Source organism: Pinus tabuliformis, chromosome 6 (genome assembly GCF_031772625.1).
Source record: "Pinus tabuliformis cultivar Carrire ecotype Pingquan chromosome 6, CPIR1, whole genome shotgun sequence".
In the NCBI taxonomy this organism is placed as follows: Eukaryota; Viridiplantae; Streptophyta; class Pinopsida; order Pinales; family Pinaceae; genus Pinus; species Pinus tabuliformis.
The window spans coordinates 1,222,377,521-1,222,396,531 of record NC_142292.1 but is presented as its reverse complement, the minus strand read 5'-3'; the positions used below and the strand labels follow the sequence as shown (position 1 = coordinate 1,222,396,531).

Below are 19,011 nucleotides of genomic sequence, written 5' to 3'. Positions count from 1 at the left end.
ATATTTTAATTTCCCTAAGTTTAGACTTAGGGACTCCATTAAAAATATTAATTATTTTAATATCTCCCAAACTGTTTAGAATCTGCCCAAACCCTTTTTGGGTATTGGAGATCTCATGTGCCCTAACCTCTCCACGAAATTTCGTGGCTAGAGCACATCCGATGCTACCCCAAATCAACATGGACCTCATCAGGCCACTTGGAGGGCCCTACGACATGTACTATTTGTCATCTGACCTCTTAAGAGGCTTATTATTTTATTTGTGAGCTAGTTTGGTGGGCTTGTCACCAAAAGTTAGGTTATTAGCACATTATTTTATTTTTGGGGCTTATGTAGGCCTAGGAGACTAATTCGAACTCCTCATTAGTGTATAAATACAAGTGAGATGAGTTCATTTGCTCATCATCACTTTGGATTGGATCTCTTCTCTCTCTTGAGAATTTCACACTTTTTCTTAGAGGATGAATTAGAGTTTTATGGATGAATTTTGATGTTTGGATTTGGTTTATCTTATCTTGGAGCTTCTCTATTGTCAAATTGTGGATGGTTGGATATGTTCTATTACATGTAAGTACATGCTTTTAATGCTATTCTTGTTTTACTTTGTCATATACATTGGATTGGGAATTTCGCTATTTTTAGGGCTAATTGCTGCATGCATTTATTGCTTAAATTGTGGAATTTTGTCTCTATATAGCATCTCTCAATGTATGGGCCATGTAATTTTGAATGAAATTTCCTAGGGATAATTCTATCAATGAATTCATCTTGATAAGCCATCACCTTTTGCAAGTCGAAGTATAAAAGTTGTAAGGTTGCTTCCCTTTGACTAAGAAACAAGGTCCTCATTCATATTTATCATAGACTCCATTCTACCAAGACTAAGGCACTGATCTACCAAGAGGTGGTCACTCAAAATTCAACTCCTTTTCACCTTTTTCTAGGTCTAGCCAAGTTGGGTCACCTAGGGCATCATTTTCTTGACAATGTAGCCCTCCAAAAAGTTCGATCTCCTAGCCTCTCCAGCGCTGGTGTATCCTCAAAGCCTCCTCCAATTTCGAAGCCATTCCAACTATGGAGTTGTGATAAAAGCCAAGCCCTAGATTCAAAACGTTGCCCTAGTATCCCCAAGGCTAGTGCCTCATAGGATCAATTCAACACCTTTAAGTGAAAATTCTTACTTTGATCCTTTCCCCCTCCTTGTCTAGGTTAAGAACATCATTGGTTGCTAAATCCTTGTCCCTTGACCTAGGCTGGGTCCACTTGGTCCCGTGTGGTCCCACTCCTTTGAAAATACAACTCTTCAAAAACCATTTAAGATACCAATTTCAATAAGGATTTTAGGGATTGGGAAACCCTTTCACAAGTCATATTCCATAAACCTAACCCTTAAATCCCCACATCCTTCTTCTAGCGGACATTGTACCTTGCTTAGAAAGAAAGCAAGCTCCATTCTTGATCCTCTTCTGGAAAATGATTGTTTGGGTCACTTTATATCCATTTGTTGATCTATCCTTTATGTGTTTCTCCATATATATCCATTTGTTGATCTATCCTTTATGTGTTTCTCCTCCCATCGGTGAAAGTCTGTAAAATAGTAGGGAGCCTTAGCTGAGGTGACAGTGGGCTAAGTCTCCATTTGTTGCCCTTGGTCTAGCATTTGACCCTTTAGGAATCCCCTTTTGGGTCCCCTGCTAGTTTGAGCGGTAACAAGCTGCTAGGAGGAAAAGGGGTTCCATTCCATTCAAGTGCATTTTTGTTCCCTAGATGAGTAGAGTAGCTAAGAGTGGATGGAGAGAGAGCAAACAAAGAGGGTTTGACTATGGTAGCAACCCATGTGCCAAAGGTCCCACTCCTTTGTACTTGCATGCATTTCCATTCAGAGAAAGAGAGGGTAGAACAACCTCGCCTTCCATTTGGTTTTTCTCTCATAAAGATTTGCCAAATCATATCTTCTATTCATTGTGGTTTGTGAGTTTTATTTTGTTGTTCTCTATTTTCCATATATTATCTATTGCATGCATAAGAATAACCCAGTCAAGGTTATTTGGGAGCGGGAGCGACATTTTCAGAAGCTCCCGGTTTGCGAGCGAATCCTGGAGCATTTTTTATATAATATATAATATATATATTTTTATATTTTTTATATTTGATGCATATATGTCAACAAAAACATGTAGAATGATGAATTAGATATAAAAAACATTCAAAACATAGATTGAACCATATAGCAACAATCATCTAGAAGTTATAAGCTTCATCAACCACATCCACAAGTTAGTAACATAGTAACATACAACATATTGATTCTTATGATTCATCAATCTTAAAGTTTCAAGCTTTCAAAATTCAATATATAGCATTTATCATCATTGATCACCAAAGTTGTACTTGTAAGCTAAGTGTAACCATTACAACAAATAATATCTAACATTAAATGAAATGTTATAAAATGAAATGAAATGAAACAACTTTCAACTTTCATGAAGTATCATATTCATAATTCATTACTAATGAGTTATAATTGCCAACTTCAAACTTCAAACTTAAATTGTCATATACTGTTTAAAAAAATATCGTAATAAATATGGAAGAGTCAATAGTTATAAAAACTACTAGAAACTAGAAAAGACAAGTAAATCTATTATCTATTGCTTATGCTTGGGCCTCTTGCCACCACGAGAAATGTCTAATTTTTTAAGTCTTGTTGGAAAATCAAGATCTTTGTCATTAATATCACCCTCTAAGCATTAATATCCAGAGGTATCTTTGTCATTACCTCTAGATCTGTATAGGGATCTTTGTCATTAATATTACCCTCTAAGCATTAACATAAGATAGAAAAAGCATAGCATGTCAAGTCAAGATTTTGTTTGAGTGATGCGTACATTTTTGGGAGGGTCATGATAGAGGAGTTCAACAGCCAATGCCACTAACATCAAGGTACATAGAGGGATTGGTGCTCTTTATTGAATACGAGTTCCATACCCTAATACATGACAAAATTCAAAGGAAACAATGCAATCCCCCAATCCTGAAATCCCGAAAAACTGATAAGTTTGCTGTATTTTGAATGAAATCTAAAATTCTACTTTCTCCATATGAAATCCAATGAGGTCGAAACCACTCTCAAACATCCTGAGTCATTTCATGGTAATGTTAAAAATTTAAGTAAAATGATGAAAATGAAGATTACTTTAAGAATTTAACATTACCATGAATCGCATATCAATACTAGGGCCATAGGCTTGATCATTAAGCTGCCCCACTCAGAACTTATTTGTTTCTTTGAAAAAAATTGCATTTGGAACATTACTGCAATTTTTTTTTTTCAAAAAAGGCTAAACACTCCCGAAAAGGCAGGGAGTGTTTTTTTTTTTAGGGAGCGCGCTCCGAAGCCGCTCCAACCTAGAGCGCGAATTGGGAGCGGGAGCGAGAGGGGGGGGGTGCTCCCCCGCAACCCTGAACTCAGTAATTAACAAATCTAGAAATCTAAGGATAAATTATCCCTCATAGTGTAGATTTTGGATTTTCAATTACATTTTAGTAGATTTGTTGTGACGATTTGTCTAGTGAAATATCCATGGCAGTTTATGGATCAATGAAACATTTGGGAAATATTTCACATTTCCATAATTTTCCAAAGGGTTTTCATAAAGTTTCCAAACAAGAAAATTTTCCCATATGAAAACGAGTCCCAAGTTAGAAGTTTCCATTTCACAGATATATACATATTTTTAAAGTACATCCTAAATTTACAAAAGACTTTACAACAAGTGAAATGGTATATGCAGTGAACCTAGTAGCCTCTTCTATAATGCAACTAGAGCAAAGTAAAAGTAGAGTGGGTTGCACTATCTAGATTCCAAAGATTGAGTATCCGTAATTAACAGAGCACCCTTGGACAAAAACTAATAGTGGTCCTCATCCATCCAGATAACACAAAAAGAAGACAAAGAGCTGGCCTCATGACAAAAAATGACCTTGCACCTAAGTTTCCAATGGACAAAGAGAGCTGAAATCCATAAGCAATACCATATCCTTATGAACACAGTATGAACCTGGCCACAATAATCTCTAAAATCGATAAAGTGCCAAGAAATCCTACCCTAGAGCAACACTGAGAACTGATCCTGAAGGCATATCCAACATTGTTTAGCGAACACATATCCAAAAGATATGCTTCGCTCTCTGCAACCTGTGGCATACAAGGCACTAGTCATCAAGAGCCCACACTAAAATCGATAAAGTGCCAAGAAGTCCTACCCTAGAGCAACACTGAGAACGGATCCTGAAGGCATATCCAACATTGTTTAGCAAACACATATCCAAAAGATATGCTTCGCTCTTTGTAGCCTGTGGCATACAAGGCACTAGTCATCAAGAGCCCACTCTTGACCAACTTGGCCTTGAATGGAAGTCCACGATAAATAACCAACCATGCAAAGACCTGTAGCTTATATCGAAGCTGCATTGACTAAACACTGTGCAGACTCTTAATCCACCTGCCTTTTGAATCTATACAACTCTAACGTGCATTAAGATGCATTAAGAACCTAGGATAATGAGTTCCACTAATGAAGCTAGAAATACAACCAACAGGAATCATACAGCCACGGAGGATGACCAAAGCAACAACCCTAGTCCCTCAAGAGTGGACCAAACATCTCAATGTTTATTTTAAACAACTCAGACTCTGGAATAACTTCACACAACTCCATAAGGTAGCTCGATAGTGTTGGAAATATTGAGAGGGGGTTGAATCCATATTTCCTTTCAATTATTCAATTTTTAATCTTCAAAGCATAAAATTTACATTAGCATTAGATCAAACATAAATCAGCATCACATCACATGAACAGTAAACAACACCATTCAACAATGCACGACATCAAGACAATACACAAGGGATTTTTAGGTGGAAACCCTTGCGAGAGAAAAACCACCGAACACTTCTTAATATAGGTCTTCAGAATTTTACATCAATTAAGAAGCTTCAACTTCGAAGTTTTATAGCATCAACTGAAGGAGGCTCCAACCCCCTGGATTACAGGCTCCAACCTGAAGGACACTCCAACGCCTTGGTTTACCAGCTCCAATTGGTAGGACGCTCCAACGGCCCGGCGTTACCAACTCCAACTGGAAGGACGCTCCAACACCTTGGCTTTACTAGCTCCAACTAGAAGGACACTCCAACACCCTGGCTTTACCAGCTCCAACTAGAAGGATGCTTCAATGCCCTCTCTTTACCAGCCCCAACTGCAAGGATGCTCCAATGCATTGGCTCTACCAACTCCCACTGGAAGGATGCTCCAATGCACTGGCTCTACCAACTCCCACTGGAAGGATGCTCCAATGCACTGGCTCTACCAACTCCCACTGGAAGGATGCTCCAATGCCTTGTGTAGGATCCAACCTGTCCTAGCACCACCTTGCCACCTTGAAGTGTTCTTAGGCTCCATCCCGAAAGATACTCCACTCTCCTGCCTTGCACCACCCTGCCACCCTGCTTAGCAAGCTGCCACTTGCCCTGAAGGCTCCAACCTTTGGCTCACCACGACAGACCTCGTTTCACAATTTCAGACTGGATCCACCTGTGCTCAATATCAACATTAACAATATCAAAAATTCTCTGCTGACATTATATCAACTTTTCTTGCTTAAGGGATCAAACCCTAGCTCAGCAGCATACTCTCTCTAATATCTATAAATAATTCTGCCAAAAACCCTGTCTCAACATATACATGTAAAATAGCAGCAATTGACAAACCGTCAGCAGTGGAATACAAATGTCAAATCTAGGTTCATACAAGTACTGGCATCAGATAATATAATCTCTGCTTAGCATAAATAGCCCTGCCATATACAACCGTTGTTCTCTTTCAAACCCTGGTATCTTTTGTTTAGGCAGAAACCTTAGCAACCTTGTTCTGCTTCTGCTCAATCATGTAGATTTTATGAAGTAACTTCCTAACAATAATCAGATCTCTGCAGTACAAGTCCTTAGATAACATCAAGCCTTACATACTTTTGCTCAACCATCAAGGCTCTGCCTAGTACATTAGTATTGATAAACCTCAACATTCAATAGTACTTTCTCTTGCTCAATATATGCATTGGATGCTAACAACAACATATGACAGCAGACTCTGACTTATAAGACTAATATATTCATGCTGTGCATCCAAGGATTCTAGCACTGTCACTGTATAAAAGGTTACAACAGAACAAAAGCAATATCATAGCACCACACATCTACTACAGTCATAGACATAAGATCTACAGTGGGTACTTTCTCAAGCAACATCATTCCACATATCAAGCCCTGTAGCAAATCTCATGATAATACAAGACAGTTCATGGTAACATACAAATTTTCACTGACACCCTTTCTGCCAATGTGCTTCAGATATGCAATGAAGAAATAATCTTAACTGAAGCAACAATTCATGTACCTTGTGTGATCTGCCATTGATGTACCTGAAGTTACCTTGCTGTTTGAAGATGTTTTACTTGTGCTCTTATATGCTGATGCTTCTGTCCTCAATTTATACTGTTGTAGATGGAGATATTTCTCAGGAAAAACTGAATCTGATCATATAGCTTGACTTTTGAATAATTCACAAAGATAATAAGATCTGCTGTTGTCCAAAAGAAACCCTTAATACACAGAGACACCAAGATAGATTAGACATTAGATCTCACTCAAGGATGTTCCAAGAATTTTGACTAGGGTTTCATATTAGCCATGGTAAGAAGTCACTGCAATTTCATCAGACTAATGCCAGATACCTTTGCTTCGGATGTGATCCAAATGCTGGGCTGGAACAATCTCTGATAAGGGTTATTCAAAGGGCCGAGCAACTTTGTGCTAAGATTATATGTGCCACAGAGCTGAGGTTACAGATCTGATCAAAAGGCCACCAAACTGATAAAAAATACTTCAGAATTCACCAAACCACTGACCTTTAGAAATGCTTCGATTCACACTTCCAAATGCCCACAATGAGGCTCACAACAGTGCTTGAGATTCTATTCAGGACCGCTCTCGGATGAGTGCATCAAATCAATGGTTAGGGCTTGTAAAAGTCCACAGAACACAGCTCCAGATGGACACAGATTGGTCTGAAAAGGAGGCCGAATGACCTCAGGAGACAGCAAATTTTGTTTTACAGATGTAGCCCAAAAATTCTCAGATTGAACAGAGATCTGAAACAACTTCAGGTGCCTCAAAATTGCCCTAATGTATAGATTCAGGAGATCTGCATCAGTCTTCAGAAGTCGTGGACACACTTCCGAAATAACCTTAATCAACCACAGGAACTTGAACTAGGTCTCCTCAAACTTGTGCAAATATGACACGAATTTCCTCAGAGAATTCTTCTAGATCCGCCTCAAAACAATGAAGAAGATGTCTTAAAGGAAACCCTTGATCAGAGATTTTGCTAGAAGATGGAAGCCAAAATTATCCCTTGAGATTGTCGCAGATGGTTCCTTAACAAGACCTTAGGGAGGCCGCAGGATATGCCATAGAGATGTCACATAATAGGTCCGGGAGAGGCCAAAATATTTGTGCCTCAGTAAGCTGCTAACCAGACTGAGAACAGCCTCAAAATGTCCATGAACACCTGCAAAGTGTGCTAAAAAACCCAGCAAAACCTCTAACTCAAACAAACAGAGAAAACCCTATAAAATGCCTTCAGATCAGGCCACCTTCTCTAGATATGCAAGACTATCCAGGGCTGCAGAGATACATCAAGGATTAGACGTTAAATTCTGTACTTTTTGTGGAGGATTCGACCAACATATATAGTAGTTTGAAGGGGCAACAATATCGGAGCCGACCTGACAGTTGGAGGGAGCCGACCCTTCAAAAATATTAATTTGAAGTTCAAATTTGATTTTTGAATTTGCATTTTGGAGCCAAAAACCCCTAACAAATTTAGAACCAATTTAATTCAAATTTTGATGATTCATCCTTGAAGAATTCTCCCGCTTTTTGACTTTGACTTGGATAGGATAAGTTCCTTTTTGATTTAATTGCTTATATAATATAAAATTGCTTGTGGCACCTCCTTTGGGGTTCCTTGACCAAAAAATGGTTCTCCAATATTTGAAATGACATCTCTCCTCAACCGTGAGGATCCACGGGGCATGCAACCTATTGTTGGAATCAACATGACGAGGGGCATCAGGTGATGATGATCTTGTGATCAAAATCACTATCCACTACATCCATTTTCCTCAACAAGTGCGGGGCATCTAGGGCTTCCCAGGGCTTCTTGTCATTTGGAGCTTCCAATTAATGCAAACAAGACGAATATTAAGAGCGTTCAAGGACTGATGTTGGCATCAATGAAAACACCATTCAACAAACAGCTGGTTAGGGGAAAGAAGACCATACTCCTGAGCAAGAGCGCGCCACTCCTTCCATGAACAAGTTGCAGAATCCCACAAATTGCCCTAGAACTTAGAAGAAGATTCCCTTTCAGCTCAACTTGCGAGCCTGCAATTGAGGCAAGTCAGCAACACAAGAGCCTTGCACCTGCCAACTCCAAATGGGCTGATGGGTGAAATCCCAACCAGCTCAACTGCCTCCCAGTGCCAGCAAACAAGATATTATTACATAAACAGCAAACACACATTACACTTTGAGCCTGTAACTTTGAAGTTGCAATTCTGAACAACTAAATGTGCTAGGAATATTATTGCAAGTAAAGAAGACTGATACGTTGGGCAAGTACTAGATTATGTCTAAACTTGTTTTGTGTAATAGCACTGACTCCTCATACATAACTAAGATCTCCTCAAACGGATCCATAAGGTGTTGGATTGGGTTGTTTCTCTTTGACCTCATAACTGGAATTGGATGATATTCCTAATTGGATGGGCTTCTCTTTCTCATTCTCCAGTTCTGCTTGTCATTGGCATGACTATCTTCTACATATACCTTGGATGAACTGTTTGGGGAGCAGATACGATTTGTTGTCTGACAAATGCTATGCATTCAAACTTCTTGAACAAGGTCTTCAATGTAAGCAAGTAGAAACTTGCAAGTTCAGAGAGGTTGTGTTACAATTTTCTACTCATTTGTTTTACATTCAACTAGCTGATACAATTTTTATGCAGGTATTGTGGCAAGCATTGCAGGAGGTGAGAGTTTGACCAATCATCCTGTAATTCAATCTTTGAATGAACTGAGGACAATAGCTCCCAGTCTGGCCTCACTGAGTTTGCAAGAATTTTCTACTGAAAAACGAGCAAGTACTCAGGTTGTACTTGTAGATGAAAACATAAATCCCACACTCATCAAAATTGTAGAAGCACTGGATGCACTTTTCTTAGCATGTACTGCTGGTGGATCTGATAATGCTTCCATTGCCATCAAGAATGGAGGAATCGAGCTTGTAACCTCAGTTTGTGCAACACTTAAAACTGGTGGTGAACGATCATTAACATCTTCTCTAAAGGTTTTGGCTTTGCTGTTACAAGGTATGAGCATGCTGAGTAGTTGGCATTGTGGTTGGAGTTTAGTGTCTCACCATGTAATGTTTTATCAAACTTTGATCATTTATTTGCTTTATTGCAGATGTCCAAAGCACTGAACAGTTTCGACAATGCAGTGGGCCCAATATTCTTATGGAAATATTAAATGAACATAATCACAAAAGCAGCATTGTTGAATATGGTTGTGCAGTTGTGGCAGCAGCTGCTACTGGAAATGAGGTCACCAAAGAAGCGTTCATGGAAATGAAAATAGATGATTTGCTAATAAAATTATTAAAGAGGAAGGAGAACAGAAATATTCAGAGTATTTATGATGTTATTTGTGTGCTAGTTACAGCTGATGATAATCGTGTTGTGGCTTCACAGGTGAGGAGTAATGATTTTTGAAATGGATTGGCAGTATCTTCAAAATATGATCAGCAGTGTTAAACAGTGTGATACACTATGATATTGTTAAATTCTTTTATCCTTTATGACACTCTCAATTAAATGAAACGCCACTAGCATTTGAGGAAAAAAGTAAAATTTATAGAAATAAACACACCATCTTGTAAGGAAACAAACCAGTTACATGAACATTTTTGTTTGTGTAGTCATCACATGCATTTCTGGCCAAGTCCAGGCAACTTCTTGTTAATTGAATGAAGATGCTTCTTATAAAGGAAATGTTTCTACTTGCGAGGGGAAACTTCCAAACTGGCAGCCAGTATGTTCTAAACCAGAATGGTGATGAAAAGGTTGCACTGTCCTCCAGCAAGAGTCCATGTGTCATCTTTACATGGAAAATATTGCAAATCAGAGAAAGGGATTACAATTCCCTTCATATCCTTTTGAAAGGAGTTGCAGGAGAAATAAGTTGGAATCAAAGGTTTTCCAGTAGAACATAATACTTGTAAACTTAAAGGTTTTTTTGGTTTGTTTGTTTATTCTTTTGTATATCTGGAGAATTCAAGAAAAGATAGGACTTTCAGCTCCTCATGAAATCCAAGTTCAACAAGCTTAAGCTTGTCCATGCTAAACTTTGGACATATACTGAAACATGGTGATAGATCCAGTATAAATGCACGATTGTTTCCCTGCTCCGCTATCTAAAATGGTCTATATCTAAATTGCTCTCAGCCTTAGATGTTTTCCCCTGAATTGTTCTTTTAATAAGTGCAACCAAATTGTATCTTTCTATGAAATGAATAATTAACTTGTTGCTTATCATTTTGTTCCTAATAGTTCTTTAGAATATTTTGTAATGCCTCTTGCACTGATCAATTCACTTCCTTGATACACGTGACAAACATTTTAGCCTTTCTTTGAATATCTTTCATTTTATGCTTTAATTTTGAGCTCATAGGAGATGTTTTGACTCTCCTACAACATGTTACTATTTATTGTACTTTTGAGTCCTATTGATCTACCGTTTTGGTCATATGTGGACATTAATAAAATCATCTATCTTACCCTATCTTATCTTATCAGCTTCCCGACAAAGTGCTTTGTATTGCAAGACATTAGGTGCCTGATGTTGAAATCCTAGACAAGCCTCAAAGGGTGACTTGTTTGTGGAGTTACGGATTGGTCTGTTATAGTTGTTTGAATGTAAGGTATTTGCTCATCCCATGTCTTTGAATGTTGACGTCTATGCATTCCTAATAGTTGTGCGATAGTCTTGTTCACCACCTTTGTTTAACCATCAGTTTATGTAAAAGGCAGTGCTCCTTTTCAACTTGGTGCCCATTACTAATCATAATGCATTGTAGAAATAACTTGCGAATTTCTTCTTCTTGTTTGTTTTCATATATTGGTATTCCAAGATTTATCCAAGCATATTTGAAAAACAATCTTGGGATATGCTGCGCTATCTTCTCGTTGGCTATGATCATAATGTAGCAATTTTGTTTTGAGGTTGTTCAAAGCAATGTTATCAGAACAAGATGAATTATTTGACCCCATAAATTGGAAATGGTTAAAAACCGGAAGCAGAACCAGTCGACCTAAATGTACATAAATATTTAGATTTTGATTAAAAAAATGTTTTCATGTACATTCATGCAAATCCAAACCATTAGATAGGATTATGGACATGGCAAAATAACACTCAGTTCAATCCATTTTTTAACCAAAATACTGTATGGAACTGGCCGGTTCTGTATGGAATCGGTCATTTCTGGTCTGATTGCTAATTCTACTCGGAAAACCCCTAATATAACTGATCTGACTGACTGGTTTAGCTGGTTTTGGTTCAGTCCTGTTAACAGTCGTCGAAAGACTCCACAAGGAATTCCATTGAGATTGATTCTGTTAGTGTCGTTGGTATTTACAGATGTGTGTAAAGCCCCTCTTTCTAGTTTGCTTTGTGTATTTGCACAATGAGCATTTAGTAACATCTTTCCATTATGTCCCATTTTCAGCTAGTTGAGGTATCTTTGCAAATACACCAGTGTTTTCTCACTCCAAAGCGATGAAGTGCCTGGAAGTGGCGTGCTTCCTTTATCATTGATATTTGTTTGGTCTAGGCACATATAGTATGTTGAGGTTTTACTATAATTTGTTTTCAGTGTGGTAGATCTTATACACTTTAACTAGACCCATTGTTGATTTAATTAGTGAATATGTTGATGAATTCCTCTTTGATTGAATACAAAATCTCAAGATTTGCGAGTTTTGCCAATGTTGACTCCATAAAGGTAGTTAGTATAATGATTTAGAACGAGAAAACTTATTGCCATGTCCCCAATGATTAAGTTGTATTGTTGGAAGTAATCCACTTTATGTCGCAACTTTCTTGTAGCTTCTACTATGTATTGAAATATTGGATTGTCTTGTGGTTAGTATGAATAATTATTGTCTTACCTAGGAGGTATTACAATCATAAACATCTCATTTTAATGTCTTGGATATTTGTCCATATCTAATGGCAACAATTTACCTTGTTTGGTAAGCATAGTCCCTCTTAACATATTTTAATGCATCTATTTGGCCTCCTAACTACTGTTTGAATCTTCTCAGGGTTGATGTCCAATCCAAACTTCCGGATGATGTGGCCTGAATAGGCTGTTGAATTCTTAGAAAATGAACTCTTATTCAAGTTGACTTGAAGCTTTTGCTTTTACAAGTTGGCCAATATGATTGTGTGTTGAAAATAGTAGCGAGAAAGGTCCTTCTTTGACTTGTGCCTTAGTCAAAGAGACCAAGAAGCAATTTTCCTTAGCATGCACAAGTTCCTAAAAGTTGAGACAATTCATGAAGTAGTTTGAGTGATATGCATGAGTGGAAGGCTCAGATGTTGTTTTCTAGCGCAAGTTATTTTTGGAAAAAGAAAATCAAGTGAGTCTCAAGTTCTAAATTGAGGAAGGACTAGTTGCTTGAGTTAGTTAGACTCAATTAACTCATCAATCACTAGTTCGACTTTCCAAAAATACAACTTGCCAGATTTAGCCTATTCGAAAAGCTTATAAAGAGGACCAAGGCACATAATTATTCATTGTTTTGTGAGCACGAGTTGGTGAGACAAAGCAATAGAGAGCACAGGTTGTTGTGTGTGAGCTTGTGAGAAGAAGATTGTGCAAGAGAAGCTTGTGCATAGATTGTTAGAGGCTACTTTTCCCTTGGGAATTGCGCTAGGAATTAGGAGGTATTTCCTAGTTAATAAGAGCAGCTTATGCGCATAGATTGAGGAGGAATGCGCTAGGAACTAGGGCTCCAAGAGTGCGCAAAGGATAAGGGAAGTAGATCAGGGGTCTTGTAGGTATTACAAGCTTAGGACAAGTAGAGAAAACCAGATCGGTTGTATTGTAAGGGATCCATTGCTCAATTTTCTATCAATAAAATTATCAAACAAGCAGAGGGTTTTCCTAGTTGGGTTCCCTAAAAAAATTGTGTTTTTGATATTGTGTGACTGTGTTTATTTACGTTCCTATTCTACTGCAAAATTAAGTAGAGACAATTTTGTGTCTTGGGTTACAAGTTAGTTTTAGGTTTCTTCATTCAAGCAGATCAAAATTTTCATGGATTTTCTACATGGTATCAGAGTTGTGGAACAAATTTAAGATCACCACAAGAGCAAGACGTCATAAAGGAAGAACATCTCTGAGGCAGCCGTAGTCCCTTAGGAGCTTTTCCAGAATTGTAAGGAGGCCAAGTTTGCTAATATTCTTGTATCTTTGGAGGGTCAAGTTAGGGCAGATGGTGGCTGAGGTCTAATGGCAATTTTCTGTGTATGTTTGAGGAGATAAATTCTTTGAGGATTAGGCTGCAATTTTGAGTGTATTCTAGAAGGAGGGCCAAGCCCTATAGGTCGAAAGGCCTAACAGGTGGCTAGAACAATCCTAATACTAGTGCATGGAGGAAGCTTGAAGAAGCAGGAGGATCGTAAGTTTTTGAGGGAGTTTTGGACCAGGTTTAGAGAGTTGACATTGACAATCACTAGCACTAACCAGAGGGCTGAAACTTCAGACTTAGATGCACATGTCGAGTTGATTTGGGGACATAAGTAATTGTCGAGACCCAAGGTATGTTTGTGTTCTTTCAAGTATGGTGTTGATGCTTGGTTGGTGAGAGTCCAAGATTGGGACAGAGTAGGTGTCAACCTAAGAGTAGATAGGAGGATTGTAGTAGTTGTCACATTGTGCCCTAAGTTCAGGACTACAAGACTGATAAGAGAGGCAAAATTATTTGAGCCTAAGTATAGCTCCTTGTGAAGGCTTAGAAGGTTGTTTATGGGTAGGTGTTGGAGAGCAAATCAATGTTTAGGGGGAGCATCGAACTTCATCTCTTAGAAAGGGAGGATCACGATTGTGTTGTAGGATAATGGGCTGGGAGATTTTATCAAGTAGGCGATAACAACACTTCAAGGTCCCCAACAATTGGCCCAACATACTAAGAATGATGTCAAGGCTAAGTGGATTATTCTAGAAGGGGTCAAAGATCATATAGTTCCAAATATCCATGAGAAGAAGACAACATATGAGATGTTCGATGCCATCTTAAAGTTATATCAGAGTACCAATGATACCAAGAAGCTTGCTCTTAAGGAGAAGCTTAGAAGTATTCAAATGAGCAAGGATGATCCCATCGTCACATATTTGTCAAGGTTCACTAAGGTACAAGATGAACTGGGTGGTGTGGGTGTGATTGTATCTGATCATGAACTTGTGAGTTTTGCCTTACTTGGACTTCACAAGTCTTGGAAAGCGTTCCAAGACGCTGTTAGTGGGAGAGATAACTTTCCAAATTGGGAAAGGTTTTGGACTGACTGCATAAAGGAAGAGATCCGAAGAGGAAACATAGAAGGGAGATCAGTCAAGACTGAGGACGAGGAGAATATTCCCTTGGAAAGTAAGGTCAAGGGCAAGAAGGGCCAAGGAGAGGCCGAGTGCAGTCAAAAGGGAAAGAATAAGGTTCTGAGCAAGACCAAGTGCTTCCATTGCCATGAGTTTCGACACCATGCCACCAAGTGTCCTAAGCGGATGAAGGAGTCCAGTAAGGATCATGCAGCTGCATCAACAGAGGTAGATGCATTTTTTGCCCAGTTCGACAAAGATTTCTCATTGATAGCTTGCATGGCAAGCTCAAGTATATTGATTCAGGAGCATCCTTCCACATGATCGGGAACAAGAAGAGTTTCAACTGCCTGAAGGAGAAGGACATGCAGGTTCAGATTGAGCTAGGAGATGATGGTCAGTATGCAGCTAGAGGAGTTGGTACTGTCAATTTTAAGAGGGAGTCAGGTAATTCTCTTCATCTCAGAGATGTTCTCCATGTTCTAGGATTGAGGCAGAATTTTGTTTCGGTAGCTACCCTTGAGGACAAGGGATATGATATCATCCTCAACGGAGGTAAGGCATACCTCAAGCACTTAGCATCTGGATGCAATAAGCAGATAGGTGTGAGGGTGAAGAATCTATACAAGTTGTAGGTAGAGATAGGTGCAATCGTGAGCAACAAGGTAGGGAGAGCTCAGTGTAGAGAACTGGTGGTTGAGTGAGAGCAACATAGAGCTCTCAATATGGAGCCTCGACCAGTATCTCAGTTTAAGTCTAAGCTAGTAGGTAGTTGGGCCAAGCAACAAGATGCTGACGAGCATAGCCTAGAGCGAATGGAGGCAACCACTAAGTCAGTGACTCCCAGTATAGGGAGAGGTTGAGCCAAGTGGGTAGAGGATTTGGTTAGGGAGACCAAAAGATAGTTGAATCTTCCAGTATCACTTCCAGCCAAATGAAGCATCCACAAAGGTATACAAGGTACATGGCACTTATGATTGAAGTGATAGACTCGTATTACATTGTGGGAAAGAATAGGTCTTCAGATCAGGTTCCGTATAGGAAAGCAGAGAAGTATTCTAGTTCAGAAGGAGCAACTGTAGCAGCGGAAAACGTGGTAGTGTTGGAGACAGATCCTGGTGGATGAGGTTCTTCCAGAAGCACCTTCCTCTCTAAGAGAGAGTGTTGAAAATAGTAGTGAGAAAGGTCCTTCTTTGAATTGCGCTTAGTCAAAGAGACCAAGAAGCAGTTTTCCTTAGCATGCACAAGTTCCTAAAAGTTAGGATAAGTTCCTAAAATTTAGGACAAATTCCTATAAGTTAGGACATGTTCCTACAATTTAGGACAAATTCCTATAAGTTAGGACAATTAATGAATCCGTTTGATTGATATGCATGAGTGGAAGGCTCAGTTGTTGTCTTCTAGTGCAAGTTATATTTGGAAAAAAACAATCGAATGAGTCTCAAGTTATAAATTGTGGAAGGACGAGTTGCATGAGTTAGTTAGACTCAGTTAACTCATTAATCACTAGTTCGACTTTCCAAAAATACAACTTGCTAGATTAAGCCTATTCGAAAGGCTTATAAGGAGGACCAAGGCACATAATTATTCATTGTTTTGTGAACACGAGTTGGTGAGACAAAGCAATAGAGAGCACGGGCTTGTGTGTGTGAGCCTGTGAGAGGAAGAGTGTGCAAGAGAAGCTTGTGCACAAATTGGTAGAGGCTATTTTTCTGTTGGGAATTGCATTAGGAATTAGGAGGTATATCCTAGTTAATAGGAGCAGCCTATGCACATAGATTGAGAAGGAATGTGCTAGGAAATAGGGCTCTAAGAGTGCACAAAGGCAAAGGGAAGCAAATCAGGGGTCTTGTAGGTGTTTCAAGCTTAGGACAAGTAGAGAAAACCAGATTGGTTTCTAGTGAAACAAAGTTGTATTGTAAGAGATTCCTTGTTCATTTTTCTATCAATAAAATTCTCAAACAAGCAGAGGGTTTTCCTAGTTGGGTTTCCTAGAAAAATTGTGTTTTTGATATTGTGACTGTGTTTATTTCTGTTCCTATTCTGCTGCAAAATTATGTAGAGACAATTCTATGCCTTGGGTGACAAGTTAATTTCAGATTTGTTCATTCAAGCAGATCAAAATTTTCGTGGATGTTGACTACTGAAGTGTACTCAAAGATTTTTGAAGACTCCATGTCCAAGGATGTATCAGGAGTTTCATGTACCATCAAAGTTCACTATATCATCAGAGTTTTTCAATTCTATTTCTTCTTCTCATCTTCTTCTGTTGTACTCAGATTCCACAAGCCCTACGGGGATGATGTAAAGTGATGTTAGTATGATGAGTTGAGTCATGTAATAGGCCTAGGTAACTTGGGACCTTGTCATCAAGTGAGCTTTTTTTTTGTATTTTTGTTTGTTTGTATTTTTAATTCATTTAGTTAATTATTAGGTGCTTATGGGGACTTAATAATTAATTGAGTTTTTTCCTCCAAGCATAATCCCAGAGCTGGAGTGCGGCTTGATGGTAAGGCTTTTGGAAAGTCCTAGTGTCTAGAGTCATTGTATACTACCATACTAGATCACTCGTAAAATTTCGTGGAATTTGACTAGGTCTAGGGGTCATTTTAATTTCTTGCAAAGTGGAAATTTGAATGTAAATGTAATAAGTAATGTCTAAAGAAGTTGTATGGAGTATGTGTGTTCAAAACTACACCTCTCACACTCAACTTTCTACTATGATACACTTTGAGTGGTAAAAAATAAGTTCTAGACGCTCAAAACCAACTTTTCCTAAGTTTTGTGGAAAATGTGGCAGTGAATTAGTCCAACAATTAAATAAATGGAGAAAAATAAATATCCACACATGCTCAAATGATGTGGAAATGAGGTGGAAATTCATCTAAAGGTCAAAGTTGAGTTACTAAGTGATGTGGACTTCACATAAGCTACAAATCAAGCAAATCAATTTTTTTGGGGAGAAGACAACGAGTTCTAGTGACAAGATCCACAATTTGAGGAAGTTAACTCGAACTTCAAGGAGATGTCATGAGTTGACTTGAAATTGGATTAGAGTTTACTTGAGTGAGGTGGAGAGTGGTCTCTTACCACTTCACTTCACTCTCTCACATGTCCTCTCATCTAATTCCAGCTCCCTCATCAAGGATTGCATGGGCCTCTAAGGGAGAAATCGAGTTGCCACTTGGGAAATTCGAATTTGCATGAAGGAGCATTGGGATTGTCACCTATTTGTCTTGGGATTGTCACCATTTGCTTTGGGATTGACTCCCAAACTTCTATATAATAGAGCTATGGGAATGATTGATACGAGCTATTGGGCTTGAAGATACTCTACTGGATTGTACACTCTTTTGCAAATTAATACAAAAGACTTTGGGGTTACATTTGAGGTGTTCTTCTCCTTGTGTATGGTAATATCTTGATATTCTTGCCCTTGTCTTTCTACTTATTTCATTATGCTATTATTTCCATTATGCTTTTCAAGTTGTGTTGATATATACCTATCTTACATTAGCATAAGGCTTATTTGCTTGCTGTAGATAGAAAATGCTTTAGTTGATGCCCAATATCTCTAAAATTTTCTCATCATTGCATGTGATTAAGCCCATATGGATCTAATTTGTCTATGTGAAGTTGTGTAGAAAATCTTTCTTTGGATCAAGCTTCAAGTGTGAGGGGAAGTTCTCGGAGGAACCAACCCACTCTTGAAATACTCAAGGAGAACCCACATTTGTCAATTTCCAAAGCCTCATCTTTCGAATTTGTCTTGCAGGGATTTCTTTTGGGCTTTGGGCTCATATCTCAAGCATAATCCATTTAATATTTATTTCTCAAAATATTGTGCTTCATTTGCTATAATCTTGCTATTTTAGAGCCAAATTATGGCTAAGCAAAGAGGAGAGTTTACTCATACTCTTTAGCTTAGCCTTTGTAGACTATTGTACATATACATTTGTAATTTTCTTGATTAATTTCATAGCTAACACTTGGTTTGTTTTGCAGCCCTCTCTAACTTGTTCTTGTGGCAGCTTGTAGGATTCATTGTTTGAAACTTTTAACAAGGACCTTGGGCTCTCACTTCAAGACTAGTTTTCAAGGGAGGTCGTGGGCTGTTGTGAGGGCTGCTAATTTTTTTCCTCAAAGGTCGAGAGCTAGAGGAGGCTTAGCCTCTCTCCTCTTGCATGCATTGTGATTGTAAAGTGGTTGATTTGTGAATACCAAAACAATC

The 19,011-nt window shown here is 38.6% G+C and overlaps 1 protein-coding gene across 2 annotated transcripts in view; it reads left to right on the top strand.

The window, feature by feature from the left end:
• The window catches only part of LOC149263100 (uncharacterized), a 221,021-nt gene that overhangs the window by 30,860 nt on the left and 171,150 nt on the right, over positions 1–19,011 (top strand). For both annotated transcript variants that reach the window (XM_089425749.1, XM_089425745.1), the window contains 2 exons: positions 9,130–9,492; positions 9,590–9,873. In XM_089425749.1, the coding sequence (XP_089281875.1) occupies positions 9,130–9,492; positions 9,590–9,873 (647 nt within the window). The remainder of the gene's footprint in view (positions 1–9,129; positions 9,493–9,589; positions 9,874–19,011) is intronic.